Source organism: Tasmannia lanceolata, unplaced genomic scaffold (assembly GCF_043159265.1).
Source record: "Tasmannia lanceolata isolate RefF3 unplaced genomic scaffold, GAP_Taslan_0.1 ptg000003l, whole genome shotgun sequence".
Classification (NCBI taxonomy): Eukaryota; Viridiplantae; Streptophyta; class Magnoliopsida; order Canellales; family Winteraceae; genus Tasmannia; species Tasmannia lanceolata.
This window is the reverse complement of record NW_027518680.1, coordinates 9,844,881-9,865,651: the sequence shown is the minus strand read 5'-3', so window position 1 is coordinate 9,865,651 and position 20,771 is coordinate 9,844,881. Positions and strand designations below refer to the sequence as shown.

At 37.0% G+C, this 20,771-nt stretch overlaps 1 protein-coding gene across 1 annotated transcript; it reads left to right on the top strand.

Moving 5' to 3' along the window:
* Window positions 1-923: 923 nt before the first annotated feature.
* LOC143850521 (pyrophosphate--fructose 6-phosphate 1-phosphotransferase subunit alpha-like) lies at window positions 924-19,635 on the top strand. Its single transcript, XM_077359766.1, has 19 exons — window positions 924-1,085; window positions 2,152-2,324; window positions 3,593-3,705; window positions 5,034-5,108; window positions 6,071-6,184; window positions 6,269-6,336; window positions 6,770-6,853; window positions 7,556-7,609; window positions 8,892-8,972; window positions 9,084-9,177; window positions 9,312-9,385; window positions 9,555-9,665; window positions 9,792-9,836; window positions 11,156-11,212; window positions 11,289-11,393; window positions 11,481-11,597; window positions 12,224-12,327; window positions 14,355-14,520; window positions 19,157-19,635. The coding sequence occupies exons 1-19, from the start codon at window positions 996-998 to the stop codon at window positions 19,286-19,288; spliced, it is 1,857 nt and encodes a 618-aa protein (XP_077215881.1). The 5' UTR covers window positions 924-995; the 3' UTR covers window positions 19,289-19,635.
* Window positions 19,636-20,771: the final 1,136 nt, after the last annotated feature.

Here is a 20,771-nt window from a genome sequence, read left to right as displayed (position 1 = left end):
GTTAATCCCTGGCTTAAAAAATCATATTACAAGAATGCCCCTACTTTTTACCAAAATATTACATTTCGACCCACCTATTCTGCCAATCTTCGGAAACTTCCCTAGAATTAATGAAAGAGGATAGTCCTTAATATCTTTTCCTATCCTACTATTGTCCTTAACCTACTATTGGCCTTTGAACTAATCAGCCCAAGTTGGGCCTTAAACTGCTCTTGAGTCTTGACAAAAGCATAAGTGGACTCATTGGTTTAGTGATCCAAACAATTCAACCATTCGGACCTACATGGGCCATGTATCAGAAATCTGTTACATAAGTCAATAATGTAGGCGATTGCAGAACTTTCTAACAATCTTAGGCTCCGTTCACTTGCGTTCTCGGGAAATCGAATCTTGAGAAAACACCTCTTTTTTTTCTGAGAAATCTAAAATACTGGTGTTCACTTGTTTTCCTGAGAAAGTAACAAGCCTACGTGGAAAACGTCAAATAATGACATGAAAATTGCCAAAAATGACGTGGAAATGTCTCTTTTCTCACAAGTGTGGGAAACCAAATCCCACTATTTTGGTGAGATTTGGTTTCCCGGGAAAACAAGTGAAAAAAATATGGGCAAACAGTTTCTCGGGAAACCTGTTCATGCGTCCGTAAGCAGGCATGGGAAACCTTTTCCTGCAAAATTTCTCAGGATTTCTTTTCCTTTTGTCACGTCAGCTTCTCGAAAAAGTTTTTATTTTCCTTTCCCGGGAAAACAAGTGAAAAGAGCCTAAAGGGCCTAATGCATCCAAATCCCCCCAAAAGTCTCTCACATTCGAGTAATGGCAATTCCGCAAATAATCTAAAAATTAGTGGTACCTCTGTAGCTTAGACAATCTATGGGTTTTCCGTAGTATCGTTCCGACCACAAACCGAACTATAGGCAGCAGTATAAAAGGACTGGACCAAAGAAAAAAAGAAAGAGAGAAAAAGAGAGAAAAAAACAGAGTAGAAGAAACTGAAAATGGATTCGGATTTCGGAATTCCGAGAGAACTCTCGGATCTTCAGAAACAAAGAGTTCTTTACAAGCCCCAGCTTCCTCCTTGTCTCCAGGTTAATCTACTTTCTCTTTCCTATTCCTAGGTTTTCTATCCTCTTCTTTTCTCCTTTTCATGAATTCAATTTTCATGATATAATAATCTTTTTTTCATTAATATCCTCATTTGATTGTTCCTATTTCTCATCTAATCAAGATCTGGATTGTTTCTAATACTACTAGATCGATTTTTTTCTTCTTTTTCATATGTTTTTTTCGCAGTTCGTATTGTTATGTTTATTTTGAATGAGGTTTGCTTTCTTAGGTTATTGTTATAGCATTTGATCAGTGTAATTTGGCAGTTTTTTTGTGGTATTTTTGATTCGTTTCTTCAGTTACTTTGATGATCAGGAGTTGGTTGAAGAAATCTTGTGGTTGAATTTGAGTTCTGGAAGGATTAGAAATTTGAAGGAATTATGTTTTTTAACTGTATGAGAATTTGCTTGACTTAATCTGGTGCTTGCATTTTGAGTTTCTGAAAGAATTAGAATTAGGAAGATATCATGATGTTAACTGTATGAGAATTTTGAGTGTATTCGGAGTTTAAGTGATTCTTCTTTTTGTTCTTGTTTGATTTGCAAAAGAAGCTCGTGTACGAAGTGCGAGTGATTTGAATTTGAATGCTTTTCATCTTTTTGACAAACTTTACAGTTTTATGCTTTTCATCTTTTCATCTTGTGAGCGTAAAGGAAATCTGCTGTAAAATCAGTTTGCCCATCAAATCTGTTTCAAAACAATTTAGTCAAACTACTAAAGTAGTACAAACAGAGTGTGTGGAGGTAATGGTTGTTGGTTTTATCGGATGAAGAGAACCTGTAGGGCTTGTTCCTTTGGCACTGGAAACATTTGACATCTACTATCATGTTTTATTTTGTGGGTCATGCTGAACTAGTGATCAATATTTTTGTGTTGTAGGATATCAGTTCTGTTTGGGCTTTATGCCTTTTCTTCACAATGTATACGCACTTGTTGTTATTTCATGTGAAGCTATTTTCTTATAATGCACATTACAATGAGGGTGGCCTCACTGCTATGTGGGCATATTGCATGAAGCTCATTATATTATAATTTCACTATGAACAGGGGACTGCAGTGAGGGTAGAATTTGGTGATGCAACTACTGCGGCTGATGCTTCTGATTCTCTATCAATCAGCCGGTCGTTTCCACACACATATGGTCAGCCTTTGGCTCACTTTTTGAGGGCGAAAGCTCAAGTCCCTGATGCTCGGATCATAACAGAGCATCCACCTGTCAGGTTCATAATTTCCCATAGTTGTTTTACTTTTGTGTATTAATTCCTCATTTATTTACATATTGTAAGAATCTGAAATCTAGTATATTGAAAGAGTGATGTTGCTGGGTAAGATTTTATGTTTCTGAAAAATAACAAGATTTTAATGAGAACATGATAAGAAAAGAAACATGAGAACATGATAAGAAAAGAAACATTCAGTCCCCCCACAAATATCTGACATCCAATCCACCCAATGCACAAGCCTCCAAACCCCAAACTTTTGTGAAGCACCCATGGCATAATGTTTGTGGAAACACCTTCCACCACACAACTTTTCACTCATCTCGCTTACAAGAATTTGTATTCCAGTAAGAAACAGGAACAGGAGAAACTCAGCTTCATTAGAGTTTTCCTATTCAATTGGGCCATAAAAGACTCATTACCTCACCCTGCTCGTCTCTGAAGATGCCACCGATACCAATAGGGCCTGGACTTCCCGAAAAGCAATCATCAAAAGTTCAACTTGGCAGAGGCAATCTTGATTAAGACTTTATTCCCTTTGTGTGTCTGATCAAAATAATCTCATTCCACTTCAACTTGGCAGAGGCAACTTGATTAGAGATCGTGTCATAGTCTCCATAAACTCACCAGTCACTGGTTCACCACTTACAGGCGCCCAATAGAAAACTGTGATCTTGATATCTTCCAAAGTATTGAAGATTTATTCTCAAATGCCTTTGATTTATCTCTTTTTGAAGTTCCCAAACCAACTGAAAGGTTCATGTTTCAAAGAACATGTCCAACTCCCCCAAGGTGCAAACTCCTGCTTACATTCTTGGCTTGTTGGAACCAAAATGTGTCTACTTGGACAATAAAACTGAAGCCAGATCTTTTTCTCTATACTTACTCAATTTTTAAGTCAATCTTCCTTCATGTATAGCTTTTTACATTCTTTAAAGCTTTCTTTGGATGTGCTTTTGCTCTAAATCTTACCAAGTTTTGTATGTGGTGCAATTACGAGAATATGATTTTTTTTCCTGTGACGTTCTTCTATATTAATGCTAGTGCTAACCATCACCAATGACATCGATATAAGTTCTTGTTCCTAGCCATTATGAGATAGTTATATCTTCTTTTTTGTTCACATGTATTTAAACATTTAATTTCAAGTATTCTTATGTTTATCTTGTGCTATAACACTTCCTTTTGGTTCCTTGGTCTTTTATTATTTGTTCAGCATACAAGCATCTGTTTCAGTTATTTCTATGATGTCAAATTCTTCATTGCAGAGTGGGAGTGGTCTTCTGTGGGAGACAATCTCCAGGAGGGCATAATGTTATTTGGGGTCTTCATGATGCTATTAAATGCCACAACCATAATAGTACTTTGCTTGGATTTGTTGGTAAGCATTTTTCCCAATCAAAACATTTGCTAGTTGGCATTTTGGATATCAAAGTTTTTTCCATCCTTGGTTCATTTAGACTATTAAACATTTCAAAAGAACTTTACTTTAGGTTAGTGCTAATAACTTTATTGTGCTTCTCATTCCTAACTTGACCTCCTTTTGTTCACTGCCATTTTTTAATCTCCTTTGCTTACTAGCTTACATGTATTACAGTTTGTCATCATCTCAGTCATCTTTGCTTCCTTCTCTGCCATTGGTTGTATCTTGTTTCTGTTCTCCTGGATACTGTTACAGTTGTCTCTGTCCTTTGTGGAGATATAAGAGTTAGTTTTTGCTTGGTGGGTTGTAGATGGGGTGATAATTGCAACTTAGAGGCAATGCCATTTTTATTTGAATGGGCGAGCCTTCTATTCTTTTATTCACACTCGCACGCACGAGCGCGCGTGCGTGCGTTTACACTCTATGGAAGCACTTGTCTCGTCTGTTATTGTGTATCTCTTATGTGAAATCGCGTCTAACAGTAGGCAGTTTCAGATGGTCCAGACTACAGGCTATGGTTGCAAGCTTTGCGTTTAGGCTGTTGCCTCTGCTTCTGAACCTATTGCAGTTTGTAGATGCAACTGGAAATTTAAAACCATGGTGATAATATTATATTGGGAAATGATTTCAGCACTCCACTCTTTTTATAAGATGCACGACGTATCCAGTTGTGTAGTATTTAAAGGGCTGTCAGGAGAATATTACAGTTCTCAAAAAGCTTTTACAAAGCCCTCAAATACTAAACAATAAGATGCTTTCGCGCATCTTATAAAAAGAGTGGAGTGCTGAAATCATTTCCCTTTATTTTATCATATGTATACCATTTTAAATTGTAACATTATGCTACATTAAGAATGCATGCTATCAGTGATATAACCATGGCCCCATGCATCTTTCTTGGTCTCTGAGTGGAGCATCTTGTCTCTTGTCCATACCTGTGTTCATCTCCAAACCAGGACAGCTTGTCTAGTGGTTTTGCATGGATTGGTTCTCCACTTCATGCATTTTGTAGTTGGATTTCCTTGCTGCTCTAGATTCACGTGCAAGCAAATTCTAGGCAAGATTTTATGATTCTATAACTTATTCTCAATGAGATGCATCTCTTTTCCATTGAGGATGATGGGATCAGTTTTTTCCTTTGGAAACCTCTGAACTTCTCAGTGATGATGTGTTTGACATGTCATTTACTGGTTCACTTTCACATGCTGCATTCTACTAGTGAAATACTCTAGTGGGATTTCGAAAATATTATCACCAGAACTTATGCCTTTTCTTTCTGACAACAGGTGGTACTGAAGGTTTATTTGCCCAGAAAACATTGGAAATCACTGATGATGTACTTTCAACCTATAAAAATCAAGGTAATGTTTTTCCATCATATTCTTCCTATATGGTAGGTTTAATTTTATGTTAGCTTTGACGTTTTCACTAATTTTTATTTCTGTAAAAGGAGGACGAGGGCCCTTGTGTCAACCTGAATCTTTGGTCTTTGGGATTTAATAATGAAATATTCCAATTCTGTTTGCACGCAATTCCTATGTCCTTCCAATATTAACTTGTTTAAAGTATAAAAGATCAAATAACGCCATCTCCAACAGCTTAAGCTTTTGGAGTAATTGCTTGTTTCACATGGTATCAGAGCAATTGCCCTGGGTTCAAAACTCCTTGATATTAAAAATCTACATATAATGTCGCAACCGATCGACTATGATGTCAGGTGCATGGATGGGTAGCAGCGGGTGAAGCGCTAAGGTGCTCGCTCCCCCATGAATAACTGGGTCGATCTCACTCAATCAATTTCCCACTAGATAGTAAGGCGTCGGGTCAGGGTATCGGAAGTCGATCAAACCAATTTGAACCGCTCACATCATAGTAGTGGTAGCATAAAGGCCGCCTTACTGATAGGGCGGGGGGCGGCCAACACATAAATAAGGCAATGACTTTCACATCTCTAATGGCCAACCCCAAAGAAGGGGGCCACATAGCCACACATGAGGGGTAGTGTTTAAGTATAAAAAATTAAATAACGCCATCTCCAACGGCTTAATCTCTTGGAGTAATTGGTAGTTTCACAAACTTTTTCCTTTAATAAAATCAATTTTATTTACATATTTGCTGTTTATTACATGGTTTATTTGTTTCCATAAACCACTACTTAATGCTAGGACATTTTGTCACAGAAATTTTGCTAGTGAATATGCTTTTCACATTCCATTAGTAACGGAGCTGAAAATGAGCGTCATCACTTCCTCTACTCATCTTGATATTATGTTCCATTATAGCAATTCAAGAACTTGATATTGATTTTTTTGTGCTTGTGAAGGTGGTTATGATTTGCTAGGCCGGACAAAAGATCAAATAAGAACTACTGAGCAAGTAAATGCTGCATTAGCCTCATGCCAAGCTTTGAAGTTGGATGCCCTTGTCATCATTGGAGGTAGATCCCGTGATTTGCTTTCGCATCGACACATGTCCTTGTCAGATTAGAGCTTTGAGTTTCTTACATAATTTTTTTTTCAAGGTGTTACATCCAATACAGATGCTGCTCAGCTTGCAGAGACATTTGCACAAAGGACATGTCCAACAAAGGTACTTACTCTTTCTGGAATCAGCAGACGATAACATCTTTTATATGTTTCCTATATAGCATAGTTTTTAAACTCCCCTTCGTTTGCGTTGACTCCCCCGAGCCGACTCCCTTTTACCTTGGTCGCATTCCACGTTCGCTGTGTCCGCATTTTTTCCCTACAAAGTCAATAAAAACTCCATTGATTCTCCCGAATTATGACCGCGTCAACCGAGTACTCATCCGCGTCAACCGAGTATTTGACAGCGTTGTGCCGAGTCTGCTAGGATTTTCTTCGGCCGCGTTCCGCGCCGCATTCGCATTTTTAAGCACTGCTTCTCAGTCTTCTTCTTTTTTTCTTTTCAATAAATTTCAATTATTTTCAAAAGATGGAAAATATATTTTGGAATTTTCCGTAACAGTTTCCAAGATAACTGTACTATTCGGGTCTTGCAGGTGATAGGAGTTCCTGTTACTTTGAATGGAGATCTGAAGAACCAGTTTGTCGAAACCAATGTTGGTTTTGATACAATATGCAAGGTATTTATCGTAAATTATGGCAGTAATGTTATTAGGGTTTTTGCTGAAATGATTATTATTTCAAACTTTATGTCAGTACCTACAATATTCTGCAAAGACACATATTTTCCGTTTTCTGTTGCATTTCATATTTTAAACCTGTACCTGAAACCTCTCTGTACCACATCACACCATTCTAGCACTGTTCTATGCTGTCATTTTTACAAACTTGATCACTGAAAAAATTCAGATGCGGTTTGTATGCACTTGCAAACAGGTTACTGTATAGATGCTAGATACGAATGGGATCTCGTCATTAAATATTTATCTGGAGTATGGGCTGTTTTTATTTATTTATTTATTTACACATGTCAAATGGTCTAATTATATATTGCCTTGAAGCATGATTATTTGTTCTCACCGTTAAAAAAAAACAAATGGTTATTTGTTCTCAATTTTTGAATTTGTTGTTTCATACCTAGCATCTAGTTCCTAGAATCATTTTGTACTGCTCCCGGTACTTTGTCCATCCAAGTAGTGTTTCAGGGTGACAACAGGTTTGTCACTTGGGGCTATCTGCAACACAAATTAATTCTCTGCAGTTATTCACAAGACCTGGAAAATGGTTTCTGATATGTCTGTCTTTTGTTATAATTGTTTTATGCAATTTTACACTCTGTTCATGGGCATTAAATCTTTTTTTTTCTTGTTTATTCTCTTCAGGTTAATTCCCAGATAATTAGCAATGTCTGCACAGATGCTCTCTCTGCAGAGAAGGTAATTGGCTTAATTAATAGAATAGAATTGTTCTCTTCTTCCAGCATGTCTCAAACTGCTTATGTATTGAGGTGGAAACAAACACGGAGGCAATTGTTGAAGACAGAGGTGATGGTCAACCATGGAAAAAACTTGTTCGGTTTTATCTTTCTTAAGTAGTTTCTTGATTACATCACAAAAAATGAACAAAAAAAAAGAAGGAAGAACGGAGCATGCAAATACCATGGATAGTATTTCCAATGAGAGGGACACAACTTTGTTCTTGAAATAGGTTGATCTTTGATTTGGACATGGATTTAGGAAATAATTTGGTATGGCCCCAAACTACCCACTTAATAATTTTTAGGAAATAATTTGGTATGGCTCCCAATCTAGCCATCTAATAATGGCTAGCCTGCCCTGAGGGAAGGCTGCAAATGATTATTATTGGGTGATTTATCTTCATATCAGAAAGAGGGTCGTCGTAGTGCATGGACCCAATGTTTAGTGTTCTTTTTGTTTACAGAGTCCATTAACATTATTTTTGGCTTTAAAATGGTCTTTGTGAAGAAATAATTTTTTTACATAATCTAGTTATCTATGCAATAATTAGTAACAACCACATTTCTCTTATTCTAGGATGCTGCTTCTGGACAATTTTTAAATTTTGGTTTCGGTTTCGGTCGCCACGGAAACAGAAACGTTTCGGTTTCAGTGGAGATTCTGTAAAATCGAGAAAATAGAAGGAAACATACTCAAATGATAGAATTTAAAGCTATTTAAAGCTGGAACTTTAGGGAATGCTAGAATAAGCACAAATACACTTAGAAATCATCATATAAGCATGAAAACCATCCATTATGGTTTAAAAACATCGAACACCTTGTGACATGCACTGTCGCGCATGTCCATGAAATTCATATAGATATTTATACATAATACATGCGCAACATTATACTTGAAATTCATATAAATATAATTGTGCAATGCATACTTTTTTTCTTTTCTTTTTTTGAAACGGTATAATTATGTTATACATATTAATATAGTATACTACAGTTACACTTACTCTTTTGGTTTATGCATCTTGGTCATTTCGATTTCACTATTGGTAGGGATAGAAACAGAAATATTTTGATCGTTTTGTATCAGTCTCGGTGGAACTCTAAAGCCATGTTTCTGGTTTGTCAGATGTTCACTTTCTGCTTGCAAGTTGAAACTGTCTATTCAGTACATGCATTTTTTCTTCAAAATTTGTCCTTATGAAATCTTGTACAGACCAATGATATGTATTTTTTTTCAGTATTACTATTTTATAAGGCTCATGGGCCGGAAGGCATCTCATGTTTCTTTGGAATGCGCTCTTCAGTCACATCCAAATATGGTTTGTCAACTTTTCCCATTTGAAATGAATTTTATTCGATGCTTTTGTCTGCTCACACAGATCTGCTTTCTTACTAGTTACTAGCCCTTGCCTACTTCTTTTCATTCTTAGGTCATTCTTGGTGAGGAGGTGGCTGCATCAAAGCTTACTCTTTTTGACCTGACAAAACAAATTTGCGATCTAGTTCAAGCCAGAGCAGAACACGGTTTGGAGTCAATAGTTTTTTTTTTTTTTTTTGAATGGTTTTTTTTTCCATTAAAAGAAAATTTCTTCTAATAGTTTCTTTATTTGTTGTCAGCCTTTTTATTCTTCCTGATGTACTATATGTTTTTGGAACAGAAAAGTATCATGGTGTCATTCTTCTACCAGAGGGGCTTATAGAAAGTATTCCCGAAGTGTATGCACTTTTGCAGGTAGTTCACTTGATTAAAAATTTAAAATAAACTTCAGTTTTACACATATTTACTCTGATTGTTGTGATTAGCATTAGAATTGGAATCTGATAGCTTTTGTTGACTTCATTTCACAACAGAACTGGATCAATTTTGTTTAATCGGTGCTGTGTTTTTTTATCTGCCTTAGGAAATTCATGGCCTACAAGGGCAAGGTATTTCTGTTGATAACATTTCCACACAATTATCACCTTGGGCGTCTGCCTTGTTTAAATATTTGCCTCCATTTATCAAGCGACAGGTTACACTTTTACTTTATGTTGATGTTTACTGAGATATACCATATAATTCTCTTTCTATTTTTTGCTGATATATTCAACCACCTTGTTCGTTATTGCTTATTTGGAGACGATCTTTTATGATACAGCTGCTTCTTCACCCTGAATCAGATGACTCTGCACAATTATCCCAGGTAAGGAGAACAAATTTACAATTATCACATGTTTTGAGTTTTATCTATCCTAATAGTGAGGTTTTTATATGGAAATAAAATGTTATATTCACTTAATCTACTAAAATTCCCAATCTATAACCATGTGATTATGTAAAGGAATTAAAATTAGCTGAATCCATGAATTTTATTTTTTTGAGGTTAGCCGAATACGACACTAAATATCCGTGTTGGATTCCGACACTCATATCCGTACTCACGTCTATGTAAACATATTTAAATAGAAAAGAATATTTTTTAGCGTTAAAAATCCAATATTAAGAAAAGATATGTATAAAATTAGGTATAGAAAACACTTCTGTTGTTGTCAATAGGAGTGTCACTCGGTCGGGTTGGGTTGGGTTGAGGCCAACCCTAACCCAACCCGAGATAGCATTCCCTCAACCCTAACCCTACCCGAGCCGAGCCTCGGGTTGAGTATGGTCAACCCTATGGTTGAGTCAGGCTGGGTTCGGGTTCATCTAGGGCCAAACAAAAAAATACTAGAGAAAAAAATGAAAATCATGATAAAATTAGAGAATGGAGGTCGGGTTCGGGTTCGGGTCGGGTTGCCAAGGCCTCAACCCTAGCCCAACCCGAAATTAAATAGGCTTGGCTTTTCCCAACCCTAACCCAAGTACCCAACCCAACCCAATCCGAGCCAAAATCGGGTTGAACCCGTTGGGTTCGGGTTGAGCCTGACCCAAGTTGCACCCCTAGTTGTTAAAGACATGAGATGTCATGTCAACAGGACCCTGGAAAGCTTAAAACGCTATATAATTTTTGTACAGTTAACTATACTCTTGAAAATTGTTTTACTATATGTGTTTAGTTCATAGAAGCAGGTAACAAATTAATGTAAATTGATTATACATATATATATATATATATATATATATATATGGAGTCATATAGATAGCCTATAAATACTGGGAGAGGCTCTGAATTTTGCAGCCACCTCAAATTGGAAAGGTCTGGCAGGGTTCAGCCACGTGACCTTAGCTGTTTTGAACCTTTTCATTGCTTGTGGGTGGCTCCGTTGTATAGGACTACTTAGAAACTGCTGCCCTTTTTTTCGGTGCAGCATGTCTTCCTTTATAGCATTCCTTATAAGTACTGTTAAAAAACAAGAAAAGAATACTAATGTGTCTCCAACATATGTGCTCTCACATGTCCGGGATGTCATTTTCCCTTTTTTCTTAAGAGTCCTTGGTATTGTCTCTAATGACATTGCCAAAAAGCTTAAGTTCTGTGTCCTTTGTATTTTAGGCAATGTTTTTACTTCATGCTTTCTTGTCTAGATTGAGACCGAAAAGCTTCTAGCACAGTTAGTGGAGACAGAAATCAACAAGCGATTGGTAGGTTTTATGGCAATTCATGATTATTTTTATAGTTAATATTCCATGATAATGACATATGTGAGGATCTCTCCAGAAAGCAGGCGCGTACAAAGGAAAGAAATTCAGTGCAATCTGCCACTTCTTTGGCTATCAGGCTCGGGGTTCTTTGCCATCAAAATTTGACTGTGACTATGCCTATGTATGTTGTCATTCACAACATCTTTCTGTTCTTAGTTTCCTAGTTATATCAACGGTTCAAGATTAATTAAAATCCACATTCATGCAGGTTCTTGGGCACATCTGCTATCACATTCAAGCAGCCGGTTTGAATGGCTACCTGGCAACAGTGACCAACCTTAAGAATCCTGTGAACAAGTGGCGATGTGGTGCTGCACCTATTACGGTAGGATCTCCATTCTGTTTTCTCAGAACCAAAGGGGCTGTTTGGATACATAGATTTAGAATCCAGGTTTTAGTTTGAAAGCGGTGTAAAATTCTGGATTTTACAATCCATTATCCAGGATTTTAAGTAAGAAATCCAGGTTTTAGAAATCTCTCCCCCATCCTGAGATTTCTAAAACCTGGAAACAGGGACGATCCCCTACTCTTGCTCGACAAAAAGAGGGGCGAGAAATCAGAAAACGACGGACGGCCTCCTTCTTCTCTCGTCTCCCACCCAGGATTTAGAGGAAATCCAAGATTTTAAAATATTAATATCCAAACGGCCCCAAAATGTTTGATAGTTCTGGTTTCTGTCTGTCAATGCCAGAGACCCTTTTTTTTTGAATAATAATGCCAGGGACCTTTCTCTTACAAATATGTAGATGACAAAAATTATCTCTGTCTTGGACATGCAGAATATTCCACAGTGTTGCCTTCTCTGGTTTCCATAATAATCTTGGTGTTTTATCCTTGAAAAACAAACCCCTTTATATAACAGTGTATTGGTTACTCCACTATATGTGTTTTGGGTTCTTCCACTTGTTACCTGCAATTGAGAAATGACCCCTTTATATGGATTTATTTTAGGCAATGATGACTGTAAAGCGGTGGTCACGTGGTCCTCGGGCTGCCTTGATTGGAAAACCAGCTGTCAATCCTGCTACTGTTGATTTGAAAGGCAAAGCATATGAGTATGTTTTTATTGTTGTGACTTGGTGGATGTTCTTTTGGGGAAATCTTCCCATTTTCCTATCACATAGTAAAGGACATCTTTTATAGAGGTCCTCGGAATCATTTAATCTTGGAGCAGATACATAGCAAATGGGATTCTTTATAGAGGTTTACAATCATTTGAATTTGGATATAAGGGTGTCAATTTTGGCTCGGGCTCGGAAGCTCGCTCGGCTTAGTAAAAGCTCGGCTCGAATCCTTAACGAGCCGAGCCGAGCCGAGCCCAAGATAGGCCAGGCTCGGCTCGGCTTGTTAAGGATTTAATATATTTAAATATATATATTATATATTAATTTATATACTAAAAGGGTTGTCCATGGAGTGAAAGAGGGAGGCAAAATATGTCACTTCTTTTTTGGTACCCCATTTGTTACTTGGACCACCCCCCATGGTGTAAAAAGAGTAGTCAAATTACACTGGATAGGGCTGTCCAGGGAAGATGAGGGGTGTGAATGTATCATTGACCATAATATAACCCAAGCTCGGTAAGGCTAGCGAGCCGAGCCGAGCCGAGCTCGAGCCTGGTTCGAGCCCGAGCCAAGCTTTTGAGCTTAACGAGCCGAGCTGGGCCAAGCTCTGCTCGGCTCGTTTACACCCCTACTTGGAACAAAAGAAAAATAGCCTCTCAATGACTAAATTTTATACTTACCGCTTGTTTTTCTCATTTTTTTGATTTCTTTTATTCCCAAAGCGCTCCTTTGCTTCCTTCAAAAGTTGAAAGATTAAACTGCTCTATTTTTAGTATAATTTCTTTAGTTTTAAATTTATTGTTTTTTCACCTTTTGGCCTACGAAACGCCTCCTGCGATGGTCCCTAGCAAATCCCTATATATATATATATATATATATATATATATATATATATATATATATGTATATACATATATAGGGAGAGAGAGAGAGAGAGAGAGAGAGAGAGAGAGAGAGAAAACGGTTCCTACACATATGTGTAGAGAGTTCTCTACACACTAGCTTAAAATACAGTGGGGGCCCATATTGTTTGGGTGATCCAAGCCATCCATTTTAAAGGCCCTCACATAGATAGGGTGTCTACAAAAAATCAGATCCATAGGATCATCCCAACCCTACGATTTGTGGAGGTAAAATGGATGTCTTTAAACCGTCACAAATTAGTCCATTTTTTGCCTCCACAGTTCGAATGGTTAGGATGATCCTATGGATCTGATTTTTTGTGGACACCCTATCTATGTGAGGGCCCTAAAAATGAATGGTTTGGATCACCCAAATAATGTGGCCCCCACTGTATTTTAAGGTAGTGTGTAGATAACTTATCTACACATGTGTAGGAACCGTTTTCTTATATAAATATATATATATATATGAGAAAACTGTTGGTGCGCTAAAGCTCACCATTTTTTTGGTGCGCTTAAGTTGTTATAACGCCTCGCATTTGTTTAAATGTTTGGGTCTCGCTGGGTCCCGCTTAAGCGCACCAATGGGAAGCGTTATAACAACTTAAGTGCACCAAAAAAATGGTGCGCTTAAGCTCACCAACAGTTTTCTATATATATATATTTCTTGAGTGAGTGAGATACATTTTTCTTTTCCTGGTTGAAGCTGCTCAAAGCGTGTTAATGCTTCACGGGCTCCCAACCAAAAAGGATAGCTTCATTACCAGAAAATCTAGGGGAAATAGCCTGTCAGACTGTCCATAAGAGAAACTACTGAAATTTTGTTACATGGCCCCTTATCTATAGGTGTTATCTTACTGGATAAGGACTAAATCTGCACTTTGAAAACTATCAATATCATTTAAACTGTAATTTCTGAAATTTTCTTCTCATTAGATAATGATTTTCCATGTATTGGGAAATGAAATTCTCGCAAGCGCCTGAGAGCCAGCAAATTGTCTTTATGACTTTCTGAAAAGATAATGCATCATTATGGTTGATTGGCATTATTTCCTTTCCTAGTGATAATAAAATATGTTTAGTTTGTGCATGTAACAGATAATGGATTTGTTACAGGTTACTGAGGAAAAATGCACCGAAATTTTTGATGGATGATGTCTACAGGAACCCTGGGCCACTTCAATTTGATGGCCCAGGCTCCGATGCTAAAGCTGTTACACTGTGCGTCGAAGATCAGGACTACATGGGCCATATAAAGAAGTTGCAGGAGTATCTGGACAAGGTCCTCTCATACCCCACCTTTGTCTTTATTTTAGTTATTTCACCTTTCTTCTTTTGTTTTAATTCCTTTCATTTTCTTAATTCTATACCCTCCTGATTGGTGGAAATTTTTGGCTACAGTGTTTTACGTGTGTATGTATTTATTCTGAGTGATAATAAAGTAAGTACATATATAACAACACACATATACTGATGGGGTCCATCAGATTTTTTTTTTTATTGTTTTTATTTATGCAGACAATTATGGGTTGTCACATGTCATTCTCTCTTTTAGAGAGAGTGCCAAATAGTTACGTCCTACCAAAACCACTCATTCCCATTGTAGGTCTCTTTTTTAAAGAGATTGTCCCAGATAATATGTAACTATCAGACAGTCCCATTTCTTAAAGGAGAAAGCCTTGTACATTTTTGAATAGATGAATGATAATGAAAATTGAAATTTTTGGTGGATAGAGTAATTCTCCAACTAGATCATAGGTGAGATGCCCTTGGATCATTAGAGGTGTGATGTCTCCTCTTCCCCAAGGTGCAATGCCTTGGAACATTGCGGTGCGATGCCTAGGAAACTTCTGGAGTGATTCCCGGTCTGAACATCCCAACTTATGCCCATTGCCTATACCTAAACCCTAAACTGTCAATTCCGCTTCCCTACGTTTACCCAAAACTCCTACCATTCGAATAGTCCAAGAAACTAAGATTGCTACTTACAGTCCTTCGATTCCCCTTTTTCCTGCAACATATAACCCATATCTGTTCATACCCCTTTACCCTTAGCTTATCAATTCCTTAGGAACCTAAAAATACGCAGAAATTATACCAGTTCACAGATCAAGCCAAGGACCCCACCCGACCACCATTACCCACGGGAAAATTCTGCTTTCTGCAAATGTTACATACCTGAAGTTTTTACCTAAAACAATTCTCAGCCCTAACTCTGAAACATTGCTTAGCACTCGATACCCTAATCTAACCCAGAATTTAGACTGTAAACCTGCTGCTCCTTACCCTTGAAATTCCATATCTTTTCTCATTCCCATTCCAGGGATTTTTACAGGGTTTCAACATTTCTGTTATGTAGAAAAACCGAGAAATTCCTTTTCAACAAGGATTGAACTCAAGGTGCAGAAAAAAAAACATCAAGAAACGATGCAAAGAACAGAATCACACAAGAAGCACGAGATTTATGTGGTTCAGCAGTGTGTGCCTACATCCACAGGAGAATAGTTTTCACTATTTCGGTTCTAGGGTTACAAACTCTTCTTTGCCAAGACAACACAAAGGAATTCTCTCTACCTGTAACCCTAACATCTGGCTTATATATCAATGCCACTACATGAAGAAATTTACCAAAGTACTACTTTAGTGAAACGCGGAAATTAAATTTTCCTTTCGGGGCACCCTGCATGAGTGTCACGCACATTAGTCCGTCAGGGTCTTGTATAATGCCAAAATACAAGACATCTGCACAACACATTACAAACTGCTTATCTGTAAAACCCCTCAGGCCAGAACCTTGTTACAAACCTTGGAATTTTTTATCAAACCTCTGTTACAGATTTCCATAACACAGAATTTTTTTATTCCAACAGCCCTTTAATCCCTGTCCGCCCAGATTAATTTTAAGATTTTATTCCTTACTATTTCAGGTAAACCCTTGTAATCTCTGATGCCTAACCAGTTGTCCAGCATTGTGAGTCAGTTGCCAAGTTATCAAATCCGTTTCATTTCAGCCATAATGGACCGGAATTCCTGTTCTGGCTCGGAATCCAGAACAGTTTGGACATATTTTCTGTTCCAGCCAGAATTCTCGTGGAGATCGGATTTCCGGACGAAACGGGCGGAATGCCCTATTTCGTTCGGAATTCCCCATTTTTTTTGGTTTTATCATCTCTTGTTGTTTCCTCCTCTTGGTTCTCTTTTCCACTTCATTTTTTCTTCTTAGTATTTACATGTAAAGTCATCAAGTAAATGTCATTTACTTAAGATTTGCATGTAAATAAGGGAATTACCCCCCAGTTGGATCTATTAAAAAAAGTTTCAAGACCCAAATCTAAAAGGATAAAAAATCAACTTTCCGGTTCTAGTACAAAATTCGACAAAAATGGGTCGGGTCAAAATCTTAACTTCCAAATGATGGGGTATTTTTCCAATTTTAAAAATTCATAAATTCTGGCATAGCCAAACATAATTAAATCCCAAAAGTCCGGTAAAAAAAAGATGTTAATTTGGTCTCTAAAATTTTTTCATCTTGTCAGGCACTGTTGAACCCACTGGTCAACACATGCATTTAAGCTAATAATGATTTTCCTTTAAGTAAATGTTGGATCTTTTACATATTTTGTTCCTTTAATTATTTCTTATATTTTTCTAACAAATTCTGATTTTTTTTTGTTTTTTGGATTTTTTCACATTTTTAACTATTAAAAAAAATTTCTCCCGTCGTAGTGGAACGAAAAGTTTCCAACGAAACACCAAAACGTTCCGTTCCGGCCACCAAAACGAGACGGTGAACGAAACGGAATTTATAACTTAGGTCGGTTGTCAAGAAATTTATAAAGACTGTGTTATAGAGCCAACCCGTTCCTTATACCTACTTGTTCAGTCCACATACTCTACACCTGTAAACTGAAACAGTCCCCTTTGCCCTGCGACAAATATCCTAAAACCTGCAGCCTTTTGTATAAAACCTGTCATTAGTTCTTTTCAACAGTATAGATCTGTCAGCCCTCTAATACATGTCCTATCAGTCCTAAAGCATATAAATCCAGATCAATCCCTCGGTCTACTTAACCCAGATTTAAACTTCAGCCTTTTATATAAAACCTGTCATTAGTTCTTTTCATCAGTTTGGTATCAGAGCAACCAACACCTGGGTTCAACATGCTGCTGTAGGGTTCTTACAAGGAGGATTCTAATCAAGTCCCAAATAAAATAAGAACAACACCACCTCCTCAAGTGGGCTAGATCCTATGTTACATGGATTCTTCTGAATGGGCGAAGAATCCGTGTCGGACACGTCTCGGATTCCAATACTTTAGTATTCAGAGTCACTTCTAGGTCTTTTTCAATTGTTTTTTTTAATACTGCTTCCACAACCTTACAGTTACTGCATGTTTTAAGTTTTATCCATCCTAATAGTAAGTTTTTTATATTTTGTATATGACATTAAAAATATAGTAAGTTTTTTTTAATATCGTGCATTATTAGTCTATTAGAGTTCACTACAGCAGCTGATCATGCAATTTCATTATGCTAAGAAAAAAATCATGTAATTCAATGCATAAACAACTAATTCTTGATAGTTTCCGCACATCGCACACCCATGAAGTAGCTTCCTCTTTTTCATGTGAGGAGGTCCATGACACTGGTCGCGATCAGCACAAGAAGTTAAGCCCGGTTGCAGGCTAATTTATATTTAATGTTATCTTTTAAACTCTTATTATTTTAGTATTCTTTTCTGAACTTGGCGTACATCACCAGCTGAGGAGTTGAGGCATTCTTGTTTCAACGAGAAGAAGAAAAAAATAAGAAAAAGGATGAAAATAGAGAGCTTGGACATATGTAGTGCATCTATCCGTTGAACTGGCCAAGCTTTAACACCACATAATGGCTTAAGGACTGGTAAAAAGCTTCAAACAGGTTGTCTGATTCTTATACACATTATTTACTGAGATCTTCCAGATAGATTGGACTCTATAGGCGTTCAATTTTTCCATATAGAGTGATGCAATTGTGAAAAACCAGGCATAAAGAAGTTGGATGATGAATTTTCTGTCCTAGAAGTATGATATGCTGTTCTCTGTGGTGCTTTTTTTGTGAGTCTTGCTCTTTGATTTGACAAAAAGAACATCAGAGGGCTTGCTGATTTTCAGAAGGCATAACATCTGGTTCTGCAAGACAGGAAAAGATGTGTGGGTGATTTGTCTCCAAGTTTCATTTGGAATAATTGGGAGTATTTCGGTATTTCCAATTTCCTCACTCTTGTCCACACTTTGATCAAATCTACAAGAGTTTCATCAGGAGGGGCACTTCCCACATTCCACACTCACTGATTCCATGAGAGACCTGCAACACAAGGGCATGATCAGAACTTCAGATTCCACCCATCACCAATCTGCCATTCAATCCCTATATTGTTACATTCCATCTATTGCCAATCCTTTCATTTCCTTGTAGTTTTGCACATCAGATCTTCTTTGACAACACTAGAATCACATGGGATTGTTTTGTAGTTGATGTATGCAACGTAAGAATGTTCATCATAATAGAAGATTGTGGGAGTTTGTATTTCAGCAAGTACGTGAAGGAAGATTCTAATTCTTTATAGTTTAGATTCTTTAATAGTGATGTTAGCCATCATTGTCTGATCATTTATTTAAATATTTTACTAATTTCCCTCGGTTTTTGCAACATTTTGCTAGTTTATTCATTTCTCTTTCAGTCTTTCATTAGAAAATGGTTCCTCTAAGACTGCATGTATTGATAGGTACATTTGTTATCTGCTTTACCAATTGAAATGAATCCACCCAACACCTCTTCAATTAATAATAAAAAAAGATACAAACCTTAATATTTCTCGATTCGGAAAATAATTGTCTTTATTTTTCCGTATCTCATGCTCAGTTTTTCCTTCTCAGGTGAGAAACATTGTGAAACCTGGTTGCTCACGAGATGTCTTGAAAGCTGCTCTAAGTTCCATGGCTTCCTTGACGGAAGTTCTCTCTGTTATTTCTACACCTTCTTTGGGTGGTCAAGAGGCACCCTTTTAAGTCATAAAAATCATCACGGAACACTGTTTGCACCCTTGAGCCCTTTCATTTATCTTCCCTTGTTATCTTATTTTTATTTTTGGTGTCTTCATTAGCAAATCAAAGCTATCTGTTTTGTAGTCTGCTTGAGGTTTGATTACTGAGTTTTCTCAATGTAAAAATCCATTGGATCCTATCAGAACTCGGAAGTTAAGCGTGCTTGGGCAATAGTACCAGGATGGGTGACCTCTTTGAGATGTCCTCATGTTGCACCCTTGTCTCTGTATTCTGTAACAAAAAAGAATGAGGTATTTTAATGTATCATTGACGGGAAATAATTATAGGAATGTTATGTCATCTTCTTCTTATTTTGTTACTGTAATCAAATGTTGTTTAAGATCATCTATTATTGAGTATAGTTACAAAATTCTCCAAATAATTGAAGAAATCTTGAAAAAACAGCATTTTGGATTCTCATTTTAAACTTTAAAAATGCCATGGAATTCAAGATTTCTTTCAATTTTGAATTAATGGGTAAGTTTTTTCAAATTAAACTTGAATTTTACGATTTGAACATGAATTTAACTATGATTTACCAATTTCTCAATTTGCTTTGTAGCTGTGGCAAATTATTAATAATAAAGAGGAATGATACTATAAAATGTTCTTAATGTGAGAAGCACCTCATCTTTGCACACTCAATGATTCAATATGATCCTAATCCTTCATTTCAGGGCCACAGGCTAGAGATTAAATAACATAAAAATAACTCCCTTCAATGATTTCTAACAGTTAGATCATAGAATTTAAATTTGGATTGTTCCTCATTTTTCCTTTTTATCCTTATAGAAAGCATTGATTAGATAGTTGGGATCATCTCACACGAGTATAAGTTTGGGTAGCTTTCTCTGGAGCTATCATCAATAGTCAGTTTATGGGTCACACAAGGAGGGGGAAACGAAGATGGAAGGAAGCGGGATCATCCTAAGTAGTTCTCCATATCAGTCACCCCTTCTGTCACTAAACACAAGACGTAGTGTTGGCTCAAATACCAAACCAACATGCCAAAGCTTTAATATTGATGGAACACATTAGGCTTGTCCCTTAAACTACTTAGGATTGTAATAGAATGTGATCTTGAAATCTTAGGACTAAGCGGAGACTTCAATACCCCCTCTGTCCTTGATATCGGTTATCCGAGCCATGGAGTATGTTCTAAGCATGGATTTAAATTTCGGTTTTGGTTTTGGTTTCAGTATTGGGCAGCCCTACCAAAACCAACCGATTTTTATTTTATTTTCCAAATTTTTACAATTTCGGTCAAAATGACAAAATTTCGGCCAAAATCCGAAATTTTCAGGTTTCGGTCTCAACCCCAAAATTTAAAACCATGGTCCTAAGCAACCAACAAGAGTGTGACAGGCATACTGACTGAGGCACAATCTCAATATTCAGGAAGAGTATGACAGGCATACTGACTGAGGCACAATCTTAATATTCAGCT

Bases quoted from the DNA above. Each gene is read 5' to 3' on its own strand.
- LOC143850521 (XM_077359766.1), top strand. From the start codon at position 996: ATGGATTCGGATTTCGGAATTCCGAGAGAACTCTCGGATCTTCAGAAA. The intron at 1,086-2,151 runs GTTAATCTACTT...CACTATGAACAG, and splicing joins AGCTTCCTCCTTGTCTCCAG to GGGACTGCAGTGAGGGTAGA. The intron at 9,178-9,311 runs GTTTGGAGTCAA...TTTTTGGAACAG, and splicing joins TCAAGCCAGAGCAGAACACG to AAAAGTATCATGGTGTCATT.